This window comes from Sipha flava, unplaced genomic scaffold, assembly GCF_003268045.1.
Source record: "Sipha flava isolate LNK unplaced genomic scaffold, YSA_version1 176_pilon_pilon, whole genome shotgun sequence".
NCBI classification, from domain to species: Eukaryota; Metazoa; Arthropoda; class Insecta; order Hemiptera; family Aphididae; genus Sipha; species Sipha flava.
Genome location: NW_020272062.1, coordinates 464,699 through 480,451, shown reverse-complemented (window position 1 = coordinate 480,451; position 15,753 = coordinate 464,699). Strand labels below are relative to the sequence as shown.

The following is a 15,753-nucleotide window of genomic DNA, read 5'->3' as shown; positions in this document are numbered from 1 at the left end:
GTTTAAATCATACCTGTCCGATCGTGTTCAGTGGGTTAAAGTGCTTGGATCAAAATCTGCTGTCGTTCCTGTTCCATCTGGTGTTCCCCAAGGTGGTCACTTGTCTCCCCTGCTTTTTTCGTTATTTATAAATGGAATTACGAAGGCTGTTCCTAATTGTAGATTCCTGTACCTGTAATTCTGCTGTATTTTTAGGCCATCGCCCCTTGTATATGTTAGCTATCTTATTTTACTGAATTATTATTGTGTACTGTACTAAATAAGGAACTTTTATTCCGTAAATTAATTAATAAATAATAAATAAATAAATAAATATTAGTATTTAATTAGTATTATCTTTAATACCAAATAATATTACTATAATCGACTTTATACTTTACATAAGAATAATATTACTCTATGGTACTCGTATCAGTACAGATTATATTAAGCCACATTGTAGATATATTTTCATTGTGCATTAAACATTACATAATTGGGATATGTGGTATAAGGTCTAAGACAAAGATGTGTGCCACTCAAAGGCTTAATGTATATAACAGATAAATTTCAGTTATTGAATTTCAGATCATCAAACAAATAAATATTGATACCTTTGGTTACAATTTATTTAATTCTCTTTTGATGACCATAAATAGTTCTGCACCATAGGATGAATTAACAGGTGCCACAGGATTTATACTTTATAACTTGTATCTTTACTGAATAAAGTTTACTCTCTAACAACTAACCACAATAGTGAGTACCTACTGGAAGTTCGAGGGTGAAATCTCTTTAACCTAGACCAAATTTCACTCTTTCTTAACTGACCACAGTAACGAGTACTGGATAAGAAAGTAAGTACAGAAACGTCTTGCTGCTCACAAAAGTGTTTTCTTGCCACAAACACTTTAGTACACATACTACAGATTTGATACACCTAAAATATTAGAAAAGAAATGAAAAAAAAAGTATTTTATTTAAAACAAAAATTGATTATTATAACTGCAATTTTATAATAAAACAAATAAAAATTTAACTCTTAATCAAAACCTGTAGTTAGCCATGACTACTTGATCACCGTTGCTGTTACTTTATATTGGTTTTGAAATAGAGATGACGACATTCGTTTCTTTTTACCTCATATGGAATAATAGTTTACAGTTATAATATCTACCCTACCTATGTATGATATTACCAATGTTGGGTCACATACATAGACCTTATACCAGGGCCGGCGTGAGGGTAAGGCGACTCAGGCGATCGCCTAGGGTGCCATTTTCAGGTGGGCACCAAAATTGTTTTTTACGATTTTGTGTATATGTCAGTAATATTTTTATATATATTTTTTTTTAACGTACCTATAACTTTGTATTAAAATATTGATAATAGTTATGGTTATTTCGTTTAGCCGTATATGAGAATAATATATTTTAAGTATATTTACTATGGTTTATCATAGAATGTTTAATCGTATATTTTGTTATGATTCCAAAATATTTGTTATCGTTCAATCGGGATCACGTCGAGCCGTCGCGACTCATGACTAAAAAATGATGTACAAGTTAAGCATAATATATAATTTTTTCTAAGTATAATGATATTACGGGTTGTTATATGAAAAAGGCGCCAGTTGGCATATTGGTCTCGGGCGTCATTTAGCCTTACGCGGGCCCTGTCTTATACTTATAAGCACAGAATAAAATATACATAGACATAATATATATTTATAATATATATTATGTCTATGGGGTATAAGGTCTATGGCCACATAATTTGTTAATCATTAATGCAATCTGTAATGTGTCAACAACCAATGATAACATTATATCTAGATGATAAACAAAATTTAAAAACGACAAAATTAGCTGTGTTTACTGTTCTAGTAGCAATTTAATTATATTTCTATCATATCATATTTAAGTGTATATTTATTAATTGATGGTATTGCAATTCCATAATTCCTATTCACTCTATATCTGTCTTATAACGAAATAACAATGCCTCACATGCAACACATTGATGAATTAATTCGAGAATATTTATTATTCCGAGGATTTACAAATGCATTAAAATGGTTTGATTTTGATGCTAAACAAGACAAAGATAAAGGATTTAGAGTAAGTCATACATTTAACTATTTATAATTATATATCTTGTTGTACAAGTTAACATTTTAAAGAATGTGATATTATAAAAATATAATAATATGACTTTGTTTCTTATTTTAATGTAAATGCTGTTTTATTTATTTATTCCAGGTGGACAAATTAGTTGAACAGATTTTGCAGCTAGTTTATTCCTATGATTTAACTACAATTAGAGAGCTTTGGTTACATTTTGAAAATAAATTATTTTCCAAACTTGATCAAGATATATCTTATGGTTGGTTACATATTTTAAAATTGAAGTAAAAATTAATATAACTTGTTTTGAACATTTTAGCTGTAAAAAAATTGGAAAATAGTTTGTTCAAATTTTACATCATACATGCATTGACTAATAATCGCTCTGATAAAGTAAATGAATTTTTAACAAAAATGACTAATGATTTACAAATGCAAAGTGAATGGAAGGATTGGTTTAGTAAGTATTTATTTTTTTTAAATTTATGATTAGATTCAAATATTTATTTATGTTATTTTATACTTAAGTGTTGCCATACTTAAAAAATATTGAAGAAAATCCATTGTTTGCCATTTATTTCACCAAGCAGTGGCAAGATTCATTTTTTATATCTCTGCATAATTTCCTATCCATAGTTTACCAAGTAAGTTATGTATTAATATATGATATTTTTTAAGAATCATTTTTATTGTAAAATACAACATAACATCAAAAAGATATTGTAGCTATTTACTTTATGAATAATTTTCCTGTTGAATATTTTAGGCATTTTCTGTTTTTATTATTTTTACAATATCTTAATATAACTAGTTATCTATTCCCTGCCCTGTAATATAACATATATATTTTGAAAATTATTTAAGTTAATACATTTTTAATTTTCAAGAAAATGTAGTTTAATTAATATCTAAAAAAATTCTTATGTATGCATAAAAAAAAAACTCCAATTACATAAATTATAAAATATATACTGTTGTATGCGTATAGATTATTCCACGTCCTAGTTTGTGTAATTATGAGGATGATGCAAATAAAATACGAAGACTTCAAGATGAAATTGATACCCTTAAACAAAAATTAACTGATGGAGTTACTCAACCAAAATATAATACAGTCAGTGGATCTTTTCATACTCAAAACTTAGATATCATTGATGATTTCTACACAGTATCTCAGTAATAACATAGTATATTTGGTGAATACAATTATGGTTATAATAGTTATTATAATTCAGCATCATTTTTAGAGAAACTATAAAAAATACCAACACCGATACATCCATAAAATCCTTAAGATCATTAATCAGAACTATTGGTGGATTGCCTACTAGTCCAATACTTGGCAAACAAGTAAGCACAAAACGAATATCTCAACCAATTCCTTCAACTACAGGTAACTGATTTATTCTATCAATTATTAACAAATCTAAAAATGTAGTTTTAACAAGTAAAAAAAAAAAAATTCAGATATGGGGTACAGAAAACATGTTGCAACTAGCTCCAAACTCAGTACAAGCCTATCAACATCTCCTTCATCTTATGTTATGATAAGACCAGGAAATACTGGGTGAGAATATTTAAATTAAGAAAAACTTATAAATTGTAATAATTGTATGTATTGACATAGGTTTTTAATTTTATAACATTTATAAATAATATATTTTTACAATTTTAACTTTCTCAGTGAGAGTACTCGGAGAACAGTTTCAAAGAGATCAATATCATTAGAACGTGATTCTACAAGGAGTAGAGGTCCCAGAGATGCTAGTTTAGACAATCTTGATAAAAGGCAACATAAAGTTCCTCCATTTCTCCTACTTAGTCAGGTAAAATAGAATTATAAGATTAATTCAACATTAAATTTGAAATGCTTATAGTATAAAATATTGTTCTATTATGTAATTTAGGAATCCTTCAACGAACATAAAACTAAAATTACCCAATGCTGGTTTAATTTATCTGGTTCACTTATTTCAAGCACAGATATTGATGGTTTTTTGAAAATTTGGTCAGCCGCTCCATCACCCAAGTAATTAAATATGTATTATTGCTCTTTGTGTTTCATCTATAAGGTATCTTAGTATATTTCTTATAGAAGTCATTCAATTATAATAATTTTTTTTCTAATGTGATGGGATATTTGTTAATTTATTTTAAGATAATTAAATTAATTTAAATTCTTATACCTACATATATGATATAATTTTAAAGAATATTTTCATCTGTTTACAAGGGCACCCATAGGAAAATTCTCAAGGGGGGACAACATTTTAATTTATCAATCTATTCATAAATATGAATGACCCATGATATAGGAAAGGGTTTACAATTTTACATTATACTATTACATTATATATATCAAACTGGAAGACTATAAAATTATTATTATTTAACCAATTTACCATAAAAGTAATTTATTGAAATTTTTATTTAATTAATAATGTAAATTGTATACTTAAAACATTAGTTGTATTTATTAAAATATTAATTTACAAATATAATATAAATATTATGATTGTGTACACATATACATATATATACTGTATTTCTGGAAATACACAATATTTTAAGAATTGATAGTTATCCATAGAATAGAAACGAAAAAGGGTATTATTATTTATAGCTGATAACCTGATTTTCCAAACTAAATAGATTTTTCATAAACAAATGATAGATTTTTATATATTAAATTAAATTTTTAAATTCTATTTAAATAAATATTTTCTGATCATAGTAAACAATTTTCCAAGATTTTTACCTTTTCTAGGGGGGCATGTCCCTCCCTTGCCTCCCTATGGGCACCCTTGTTTGTTTATGTTCTTTAATAATGAACAAATAAAATTTTCAATTTTACCAATGCAAATTTGCTTATTACACTTTTAACAAATATTATTTGTTAACAAAATTTGTATTATTTGTTTTTAAAATTATAATGAATGTATTGAAATTCAGAAATTTATAATTTATATAAATATAATTTTACATTTTTCAAAAAAGATTTTTATTATATTCATTTTGGAATTATAATAAATTAAAATTATTATAGTAATTATTATAATACAAATTATTTTATTAAAACTTCAACCTAAATTTAGAATTTTGCATTAGAAATATTTTAATTTATTTTTAATTTAATATCTCTAATAAGTAAATAAAAGCTTAGTCTGGAATATTCGGAGTATTATTATATTTGTAAAGTACTATAAATATGAATATCTCTAGTTAGTTTATTTTTGCAAGCAGCTTTTATATCATCATTATTATTGTATTAATTTCTAGAGTAATTGGATCAACAAACTTAAAAAAAGTTGTATACAGTTTGGATTGGTTCAAGACTAATGATCGATATGCATTGCTAGGATGTGATGATTGTTCTATAATTTTATATGATGCTAAAGAAATGAAAAGCTCTTGGGAATTAAATCCATTTAAGCAATCATCTAATTTAAAAATACAATGTGTTAAATGTGGACCCTCTGATTCTACATTTGTTTGCTCTCTTGTTTCTAAAGATAATAATAAATTACTTTTATATGATGTGAAAACTAAAAAAATTGAAGTAAGCTTGCAATTTTTATTAATAATTTTTATGTACATTAAATTAAGTAAAATATATTTCTACAGAGACAACTCATATTGGGAAATGATGATGTAGCAGTTACATGTTGTGCTTATAATCATAATGGCCAACTGTTGTATGCAGGATGTGCTGATGGATCAGTACGTACAGTTGATTTAAGACATAGCGAAATTGTTGATCGATGGACCCCTCATACAGATCGTTTACTGTGTCTACAATTATCTCCAGATCATAATGATTGTTACACATTAGGAGCAGATAACAAAGTAAACTATCTTTGCTATTAACGTTTTTTTTTTTTTATCATTATGTATTGTCTTTTAGATTTGTCGCACTAGTATGAATGGCAATAAACAGTCTTGTGTTTGGGAAGTGAATATTAAGAAAGATAATCCACTCCAACCTAATGCGTATATGAGTCAAGCATTTACATTAGATCAATCTGGTAGTTATATGCTTCTATGCCATAGTCAAAATAATGGAGGAAATATTTTTAAAGTAAAATAAAAATAAATATATGCGTGTACATAATATTATAGAAAGTTCATTTTTAAGGATTAATTTTTTTTTTTTTTTTTTTGAATTGTCAATATACAGATAACAAGTACTGGATTAAATATTGTTTTGTCACTTAAAGAGCATCAAAGCATTCCAGTTGTTTGTGATTGGTCATCTTTAAATCAATGTGGTACTTGTGTGACTGGTTCAGATGATGGTACATTATGTATATCTACACTTCTCACTCCATAATTTTAATTTTTCCATATTTTTATTCCAATATTGTGATGTGAAAAATACCTCATTAAAAATTATTATTAATTTTTATTTAAAGTAATTTGTATTTATTTATAATAAATTTACATTTATTCACAAACTGTACAGTACAACATAAATGTATTATATATCAATCAATAACCGTATTTGTCATTTAAATTAGTTCGTCCGTCACCAGTTTGATCAGCTGGTGGTTTCCAAATCATGTTTCCAAAGTCTTCTGATACATCTTTTTCGAAACTTTTAGCAATGATCTAAGTAAAGTATGAATAATGAATATGGATATTGAAATATATTTAATTTTGAATTTAATTAAAACTTAATAAAAATGTATAACATTTTTAAATAGTTTAAGTATAAATTACATACCTTTTTATCTTTTTTCTCCAACTGTTTTTGTCTCTTTTCAGCTTCTTTCAATTCTCTTAATATTTTTTCTAAAAATAGAATTTCCAAATGTTGGTTAATAAGGCATTTAAAATGATATTATAAACAGTAAAATTTAATTGTATTTTGTAATAATAATTAGTAATAGTTGTTATAAAAGAAAAAAATTCTCGATTAACTATAATACAATTAAATCAAATACCTTCAACTTCTTTTAATACATCTTTTTCTTTGATAACTGCTTCAGATTTTTTTTCATTGTGGACCATTTTTTCTTTTTCTTGAACATCAGATTTTATTTTTTTAACTTCTGGTATTGTAGGTTTTGTTACCAATTGACTGTTATTTGTAGTATTTACTTTGATGGTCTGTTCTACATTAGAATTATTATCTTCTGTCTGAGGGTTTAAAAGTTCTGGTAAAGTGGTTGGTCGTACAATATTGATTATTTTTCTTAACTTTTCTTCTTCATTTTGAAGTTCATTCATTTTCATCTATAATTAAGTAAATAATATACCAAGTAAAATAAATTAATATAATTTGATGACATAATCAATGGCTATACTTTTAATCTCTTAATTTCAATTTTGTCAACGGTTTTATAATTTCTGAGATCAGACATATAAGACTCTAAAGAGTCTTCATCATTATTTTCTCCATAATCTTTGTTAACATTTCTGTTTAATCTGTTAATTTTATTCTTGATATGCTTGAGATCAGTGACAAGAATTTTATGTTTTTCCATCTAAAATATAGGTATGGAATACATTTTAGATTAATTTTTTATACTATATTTTCATTAGTTAACTTAATTAAAAGTATAATATTTTAAACCATTTAATTTTATGTACCAATGTCTCAAAAGTATCAACAGTTTCTGCAGATTTCCCAAACTTTTTCATCCTTTTTTTACGTTTAGCATCAATCTCCCCTGTTCGATCTAAGAAATTATCTTCATCACTATCATAAAAATCTTCTTCTTCCCAATTTTTCTCTTTGCGTTTTCTACTTTCTAGAAGAAATGTTTAATTATAAAAAGAAATTAAAGTAATGTATACAAATATATTCACCATGAGTAGATTGTCTTAGAAGACCATACATGTCCAAAAGCTTACATGCCTCCAAAGCACAATGTACAATTGCTTCTTTTTTTTTACCACTTACTGTAGCTTCAGCAATTTGTGGTTTTCCAGTAATATTTGCTATTGGTAATCTAAAATAAACATTTGTGTTTAAATACATTTAAATTAATTAACAAAACAAATATAATAAAAATCTTATATATTTTACTCGATGCGACATGTAAATGTTCCAAATCTTTTTTCTGAAACATCATACACTAATTCTTGTCCTTCTCTATCAAACCAACCTTTCAATGTTTTTTTTGGATCGTCCAAGTATAATTGTTCATTTTCTTTAGGAGCAAAAGGATTTTCTTTAATATCTTCTTCTTCATCAGCATCTTCTCCTATAATATTAATAAAATATTTCAATTTAATAATAATATCAATAATTTATTTACAAAAATAATTCCAATTACAATAAAATAAAATTACAGTTGTGTGCATAAGTAACAAATTAAATATTTTTGAAAATAAAATATTAATATAAAATATATATTATAAGTTATATTCAATATTAATATTTTAACAAATTTTTTCAATCTCAGTACCAGAGGGAGTGTCTTTATCGAGATATGTCATAGTTACGGGTGTCTTAAGTGATAATATTTGTGAATAAAATTTCCAAAAATATTTTGGGTTAGTTTTGAATTTTATTTATGTATAATTTATAATCCCAATATTTAATGTTTTTACATTTAACTCGAAAACTATAAAAATGTATGTAATATTCTGGTGAACAAAGAAATTTGTTTTTGTTTGATTACAATTTTTAATGTGAGAATAAAAATAATTTTTTTAAATTAAATAAAAATGAGTAATAAATAAAATAAGTTAGGTAATTCCAAATATTTATACAATAACTTTAGTAATAGAAAAACTATTCCTAATTATTTTTAAAAATTTATATTTTTTAAATTATAATATCAAATAGTAGATAATACTAACCCATCCCCCAGTCAACACCTATTTCTAGTTTTTTTCTTTCTTCTTCTTCCTTTTTAAGTTTCTGCAACTTTTGATCTCGTTCTCTTTGTTCAAGTTCTGCTTGTCGTTTAGCTTTCAATTCAGTAACTGTCAACTCTGACTCTTTCTCTTCATCATCTGTTGGTCCTTGCAATAAATACATTCTGGTACTACCACCAAAACTAATCAAATGCCCTACCTGAAAATCATATAATTCAAAAGTGAATAAAAAAATTGTATTTGTACAAATACAAAGTAGAATTTAATAATCTTGATCGCATTTGTTCACTCTTTTAAATGTAAGCTACCAAGTCTTAATTGAATAAAAATATCTATATAATATATTTATAATACATACGTGAACTTTTGTATATGTTTTAGGCTTAATTCTTGAACGGTTTAAAAAAGTTCCATGTGTACTACTTAAATCATATAAATAAAAACCTCTATTATCGTCAGTGGTGGAAAAAGTAGAACGATACTGAAGAACTGCATGAAAACGTGAAATTGTAGGATGTGCCAATGTCACATGGCAGTTATCTAGGCGTCCAAAACAATGAAAAGATCTACTTTCCAATTGTATTGTACTTAACATCACACCCGATTTTAACTCCTAATTAAATAAAAAGTTATTTATATTAAAAATATAAGAAAACAACAAAGAACAAGTCGAACCTCTAAAAAGTATTTATCCCCAGGTTTACCGCCCCATGATGGCTCTTCATATGGAATAGGAACTAATGATGTTTTTTTAACGATTTTCTTCGGTTGGTCGATTTTTTCGCCAGTCGTTTCTTCTATATTTTCTATTTCATTTTTGGTCGTCACATCGTCACATTTGGTTGTTTTCATATCAGGACATAATACTGGTTTCTTTAAGCCCGGTCTAGGACCAAATAATTTCGTACAGGGCACTTTAAATACTGTCTCTTCAGTTTTATTCTCCTCCATCGCAAAACCATAAATTTCAAAAACGTTGCGACGGGGCCAACAAATTCACAGCAATAAGAGTAATAAGTAACTATTACAATAATAATAACAATACATTTTTGGAATTATTGTTATCTCTTATCTTCTGTTGTCGATGGATTGATAAGAATTGGAAATGGCTCCTGATTATAATACGATATTTTAAGACATTTGTGATTATTAATGTATTCATATTCAAATGCATATTTATTACGTATTTTATATAATTGATTATTGATCGTTATTTTTCTGTGGTTATTTATAGAACCAAAATTTTTGCGTGAGTGCTTTTTAGGTGAACTGAACACACTGTGCGACATACAGATTCCATATCTTCAGTAGCTTGTTCACCATTGGCCGATATCACGCTCAGTGGTCTATCTTACAAAAATCAACATCTGGCTGTCACTGTCATCTATAGACGCTAGTGCCACTGATATGGATTACAGATGGACAATGGCCACTCGTTGATTATCAAATTATTGTGTTTTGTTTATTGTCTTTTGCGGAGGTTGAAACACTGATAAAGGAAAGACAAAACAAAATTATTTTGTTTAATGCTTACTGCGACGTTGTTATTCCGACAATGACAAACTGACATTTGACGACTGCTGACGGTTTATACGTGTACCGAACGAGATGCTACCAATAAACGCATATCGTTAAGTCGCTACCTGTCACACTTCAAACTCCGTGGTATTCTATCTCGTTGTGGTGTTAGTGATTTTGTTTTTTTTTAGTGATGAAAGATCGAGAAACCGCTCCAGGAGATGGTATTAGATCTCTAAAAACGTCCAGAGTGTTCCGAATCATCAACTTCGAGCTCTATTCAAAACCGGTAATATTTCATAAAACTATACTCGAAATACGTTCACACTCGTGGAGGACGAGTTAATTAAATGTGTTTATTCGATCTTAATGACCTATGGTCTTGGTTTTATTTTGTATAAGATAATTAAATGGGGTTACCTAATCAAAACTTATCGCATACAAAGTCCGAATTCGTGTTTATTTTGTGAATTTTTCAAGTGCATTTCACACTAAGTCGTTTCTAATAGATTTAGATATATGCTTTTATTATATTATACCATGTAGATGCATTTTCAGAATTAATTTTTTACAATAATTACTGTGCGAAATGTATGTATTTTAGTTTTATATTTAACATGTAATATGAATTATAAATTCCACTGTGAATTATAAATATTGAATAAATTAATTGATATACTGGTATTAAGTTAACATCATATGTTATGAAATTTTTAGCATGTTTTAATTAAAATCTTGACATTTTTTTTTAGAATAAAGTGATCATGGCATTAGGACTTGCATCAATATCATTCACATTTGGTTACTTAGTGTATATGAGACATCAGTATGAAAAAATGGGGTATTATCCAGCTGTTGCTGAAGATGGTCACCATGAAGTCTACAAGCAAAGACAATCTAAATGGGATTGAAGAGTTTTATTGAATTTTAACATTTTACGATAACTACTTATAACTAATCAAACATTAAAAATGGAAGCATGTCAAGCCGTTGAGGCTGATATTGAAAAACTACTGGCCAAATATAATAAATATGGACCAAAATGGCAATTCCAATTGCATAGATTTATTTCTACCCTTGAACGGTATAAAAGAGAAATTGAAAGTCAAAGTTCTGAAGTAGACAAATGTGGACTATCTTCAACAATTTTACAAATGAAATTAGCTATAAAAGACATATCAAATGAACATCGACGCTGGCATAGTGATGTTTCAAGAGTTGGAAAAACTATTGATAAAAACTTTATTGCTAACTATACTGAAGCCAGTAATAAAAAAGTGTTTAAAACTGATTGTGAAAAAGAAATATTAAACAAAATAATTTGTGTGCATTTGTACAGGGATTCTAAATGGGAAGTTGCTGAAGAATTTTTAAAAGAAGCTGGTATAACGGTTGATGAAAAACATAAACAGCGTTATTTAAATTTAAATCACATTGTTGATAGTTTAAGGCGCAAAGACCCTGTGCCAGCTTTTCAATGGGTACTTCATAATAAAGCTCAACTGGATGCCAAAAAATCAGATCTAGAATTTAAATTACATCAAATTGTGTTTTTAGATATCCTCAATCGTGGTGAACAGTATGAAGCTGTTGTCTATGCTCGTACAAATTTCTGTCGTTTTGTTGATAAACAAAAGGAAATACAATCTACAATGGGAATGTTATTATTTCCACCTAATGTTGCTCAAATGCGTACTGAGGTTATAGATCTGTTCATTAAAGATTCATGTTTTGGTGATGATATGTTAAGTGTATGTGTGAATGTGGGTTGTTCAGCTTTGCCAGCTTTATTAGATATTAAGCAAGTAATTTGTCGTGATGTTGGAGGAGTTTGGAATGAAAATGACGAATTACCAATCAAAATTGACACTGGTTATTCATATCATTCCGTATTTGCTTGTCCAATATTAAGAACAAGAAGTGGTACATCTAACCCACCTATGATGTTAGTTTGTGGCCATGTAATTTCAAAAGATGCACTCAATAAATTGGAAAGGTCAAGTAGATTGAAGTGTCCATATTGTCCTAAAGAACAACTTCCATCAGAAGCCAAAACTATAACTTTTTAAATAATGTTTTCTATGAATGTATATAATTTAATTTAAAAAAATAGTGATCCATGTATCAAGTATATAATAATTAAAAAATGCATAATGTTCACATTTTTTAGAATATGACGGTTATATCATATTATTTAGTATGGAAGCTATTAAAGATTTAACTTCTATATTATTTATGAATAAATCCAATGAAATATTATGTTAACTTAAGTCTTTAAATATGTTATTTGTTCGTGAATCTTATTACTTAAAATCAAAGTTCTAATTTTTTTTTTTTCCGTTATAAATCTGTGAAAATACTGATTTTCAATTAGTTATCTCTTATGTTATAATTTGTAATAAAACTATTAAGAATTTTGTAATTGATGAAACATTTTAATTAAATTTACTGTGTTAAAATTAATAAAATATATTTAGTCAAATTATTATACTTAGAATAGGATATAATTTAGAAATATATTAGAAATGTTAATAAACTTAATAGCTATTTGTAAATATATATTTTATTTGTCAACTTAAAGTATTTTGTCTATACAATTTGACATAATTTGGTATAAATATAATGGGTTTGGATTTTTAATTGTTCCACGATTTACTTTAAACTTGAAAATAAATTCTGGTTTCTGTACTTGTGTACTTCATGTGACAATCACTGATTTTTTTTCACTGTCCTCATATAAAAATGTAGTAAATACATAAAATTATAATAATTAAGAGTTTATTGAATTCATTCTATTTATATATATATATATATATATTTAATCTTGATGGTTATACTTATAAGTAAAATGTATACTTGTTATAAGTATTCAAAATACTTTATTGAATACTTTCAAAAAAAGTATTTAAAAAGTATTCCAAATATTTTATTCGGAATGCTACCCAAGTTTGGTTATTATTGTATTTAATATTTGTATTAGGTACCTACATATTGAATAAATAATTTGGACTTAACTTTTGGTTATTTTTGTCACGTCGTCGCCATCCAACGATGATAACAACATAATATATATAATTATATTAGTATGCCATCTATTATAGTAGACAGTCTGCAAAAACCTGAATAAGTTATTGAAGAACTGGTGAAAAAAAAAAAGATGTCAACTTCTTATTATATAAAACTATTAATTTGTATTTATAATAATAGTGAAATATAATATAGTATAAATAATATACCTAATTATTAAATCATAATTCGTTTGTTTCCAAATTTCCAAATTTATTCGTATTATAATACAAATAATATTATACTTTCTACAATTATGTATTAGGTTCTGTTTAGATGTAGATACTGTTTAGGTTATAATAATTAATATATTACAATTTACAATACGTTCCATCAATACCAAATTAGTATAATATGTTGTAAAAGTCTAATATACATTATTTACTTATAAAAAGTTAGCATGTAATTCCACGACATTGCCACTAGCACGGGGAACCGGGTGGTACCACCCCCAATTAAAAGTTGATGTAGCTGCGTCAAACTTAAGCCCTTCAGTCCGCCATTGGATACTGTTATTATAGTTTAGCATTAGTAATTATGTTAAGATTAGAGTGGCTCTTAAATTGTGATTTGATGACGAATTGCAATGAGTATATAGAGACCGAGTATACTTTGACTTATGTGACTGTTAGCAGCGGCGGATCGGCCCACCGGGATACCGGGAAAGTTCCCGGTGGGCCGGTAGTCACATTATAACATTGAGCCGATGTACTTGGATTAAAAATTATTTTATAAAAATAATTTATTTAAGTATATTGTATTTAATTGTAAGATTGTGATAAAAACCTAGTGTAAACGTGATTTAAACAGTTCTATGAGCATTTAATCAACGAATAAAGGAGACATCAGCTAATAACTACATTGAACTGATTCAGCAATGGCGCACAATAAGGGCGTATTAATGGAGGGGGGGGTCCGAGGTCCCTCACCCCTGAAATGAAAAACACCTTTGTTAAAAATTGTTATTTTTGACATGGATATGTCTTATGGCTGGGGATTATTCCGAAAATTTGTTGCGACACTGAGAATGTTGCTTATATGTTTATTTTTTTATAAAATTATGTGGTGAATTTTGAGTGACTAATAAAAAAATTGTTTATTACAATGTAGTTTTTATATTTTTTAAATTTATAAATCATTAAAAAAATTGAAATTATTATTTTTCTAATGATTTAAAGATAGTCGAGAAGTCTTAAAGTGTTCAAGTAATTTTTGTCGTAATAGTGTGTTTTCTCCTTCCCTGATCGGTCCCTTCCAAAATGAAAACCTATATATGCCACTGCTATACGAATACATATGTATTTATCTATTTTTTCGAACTGATATGGTATAACTGGCATCCATAGGCGCAAATAGTCTGAGATTTGGGGGGGGGGGGGGGCTGAAATTCAGGTTTATATTGAACACTTTATTGACACTTACCTATATTACAAAAAAAATTTCTTCGCTACGCTCAGATTAAATGTACCAATCAAAATCATCAATTTACAATACTTAAAATATTTATTTTTTAATCACAACAAATTGTTAAAAATAAATTACATTAGTTTTTTTCTTCTTTCTTCTAGAAAATTTGTTTAAATTATCCTCAACGCCTATAACAATATATTTTTCTATATTAAATACACCTAATTCATTGAAACAGCTCTGAGACATAGTAGAACTTAAATACGTATTGATCCTTGGCATTGCCGAAAATGATCTCTCACAAGTGGATGAACTGACTGGTAATGTGATTGCTACTCAAACGAGTTTAAATAAATTTGGAAAAACTTGTTGTGTAAGACGTTCCTTAAAATATTTATATTCTGTGTTTTCATTTAAAATATTTTTAAATGCAGTCATTTCAGACTTTAAATCTTCAGTATTTATTTTTAAAACATCTTAAATAAAATAATAGTCAATAATTATAAATAATACATTTAAAATATTTATATTTTGGAGGAGTTATACAAAGTTCAGGAGGGCTTAGCCTCCCCCCTATTTGCATTTATGTTGGCATCCCCACGTTAATCAGCACTTGGGTAAAATGAGTTGCCGAATCGGCAATTTAATGAGTACATCCCTATTCTAGAAAAACTAAAATGGCGCTACTGATATGAAAGCCTAAGATCATTTATGTCAAAAATTTAACACACTGTTAAATTTTAACATTATATAGCGGGTATTATTAGTTTTGAAATTAAAAACAATTTTTCAATATTTTGGAATTACGTACAAGATATTAGTGGAAAAT

At 27.0% G+C, this 15,753-nt stretch overlaps 4 protein-coding genes across 4 annotated transcripts; 3 read left to right on the top strand and 1 right to left on the bottom strand.

Moving 5' to 3' along the window:
- Positions 1-1,455: 1,455 nt before the first annotated feature.
- LOC112680309 (WD repeat-containing protein 91) lies at positions 1,456-6,486 on the top strand. Its single transcript, XM_025550360.1, has 13 exons — positions 1,456-2,099; positions 2,241-2,364; positions 2,425-2,565; positions 2,634-2,749; positions 3,094-3,281; positions 3,353-3,498; positions 3,573-3,672; positions 3,790-3,931; positions 4,013-4,134; positions 5,385-5,664; positions 5,730-5,951; positions 6,010-6,183; positions 6,283-6,486. The coding sequence occupies exons 1-13, from the start codon at positions 1,980-1,982 to the stop codon at positions 6,433-6,435; spliced, it is 2,028 nt and encodes a 675-aa protein (XP_025406145.1). The 5' UTR covers positions 1,456-1,979; the 3' UTR covers positions 6,436-6,486.
- A 47-nt stretch (positions 6,487-6,533) lies between these two features.
- On the bottom strand, positions 6,534-9,980 carry LOC112680316 (kanadaptin). Its single transcript, XM_025550367.1, has 10 exons — positions 9,609-9,980; positions 9,292-9,546; positions 8,916-9,132; positions 8,137-8,314; positions 7,917-8,059; positions 7,698-7,858; positions 7,412-7,591; positions 7,049-7,340; positions 6,829-6,896; positions 6,534-6,713 (listed from the first exon to the last, which is right to left on the bottom strand). Exons 1-10 carry the CDS (start codon positions 9,882-9,884, stop codon positions 6,594-6,596), a joined length of 1,890 nt encoding a protein of 629 aa, XP_025406152.1. The 5' UTR covers positions 9,885-9,980; the 3' UTR covers positions 6,534-6,593.
- A 360-nt stretch (positions 9,981-10,340) lies between these two features.
- Positions 10,341-11,380, top strand: LOC112680315 (small integral membrane protein 8). The gene is made up of 2 exons (XM_025550366.1): positions 10,341-10,740; positions 11,204-11,380. The coding sequence occupies exons 1-2, from the start codon at positions 10,645-10,647 to the stop codon at positions 11,360-11,362; spliced, it is 255 nt and encodes an 84-aa protein (XP_025406151.1). The 5' UTR covers positions 10,341-10,644; the 3' UTR covers positions 11,363-11,380.
- Positions 11,381-11,422: 42 nt separating this feature from the next.
- On the top strand, positions 11,423-12,520 carry LOC112680393 (protein RMD5 homolog A-like). The gene has a single exon (XM_025550479.1). The coding sequence runs from the start codon at positions 11,423-11,425 to the stop codon at positions 12,518-12,520; it is 1,098 nt and encodes a 365-aa protein (XP_025406264.1).
- The last annotated feature ends 3,233 nt before the right edge of the window (positions 12,521-15,753 follow it).

Coding starts and splice junctions, on each gene's coding strand:
- LOC112680309 (XM_025550360.1), top strand. CDS start 1,980: ATGCCTCACATGCAACACATTGATGAATTAATTCGAGAATATTTATTA. Junction 3,673..3,789: donor ATAAGACCAGGAAATACTGG/GTGAGAATATTT, acceptor TAACTTTCTCAG/TGAGAGTACTCGGAGAACAG. Junction 3,932..4,012: donor CATTTCTCCTACTTAGTCAG/GTAAAATAGAAT, acceptor TATGTAATTTAG/GAATCCTTCAACGAACATAA.
- LOC112680316 (XM_025550367.1), bottom strand. CDS start 9,884: ATGGAGGAGAATAAAACTGAAGAGACAGTATTTAAAGTGCCCTGTACG. Junction 7,592..7,697: donor TTGATACTTTTGAGACATTG/GTACATAAAATT, acceptor CCTATATTTTAG/ATGGAAAAACATAAAATTCT. Junction 6,714..6,828: donor TGGAGAAAAAAGATAAAAAG/GTATGTAATTTA, acceptor TACTTTACTTAG/ATCATTGCTAAAAGTTTCGA.
- LOC112680315 (XM_025550366.1), top strand. CDS start 10,645: ATGAAAGATCGAGAAACCGCTCCAGGAGATGGTATTAGATCTCTAAAA. Junction 10,741..11,203: donor TCGAGCTCTATTCAAAACCG/GTAATATTTCAT, acceptor ATTTTTTTTTAG/AATAAAGTGATCATGGCATT.
- LOC112680393 (XM_025550479.1), top strand. CDS start 11,423: ATGGAAGCATGTCAAGCCGTTGAGGCTGATATTGAAAAACTACTGGCC.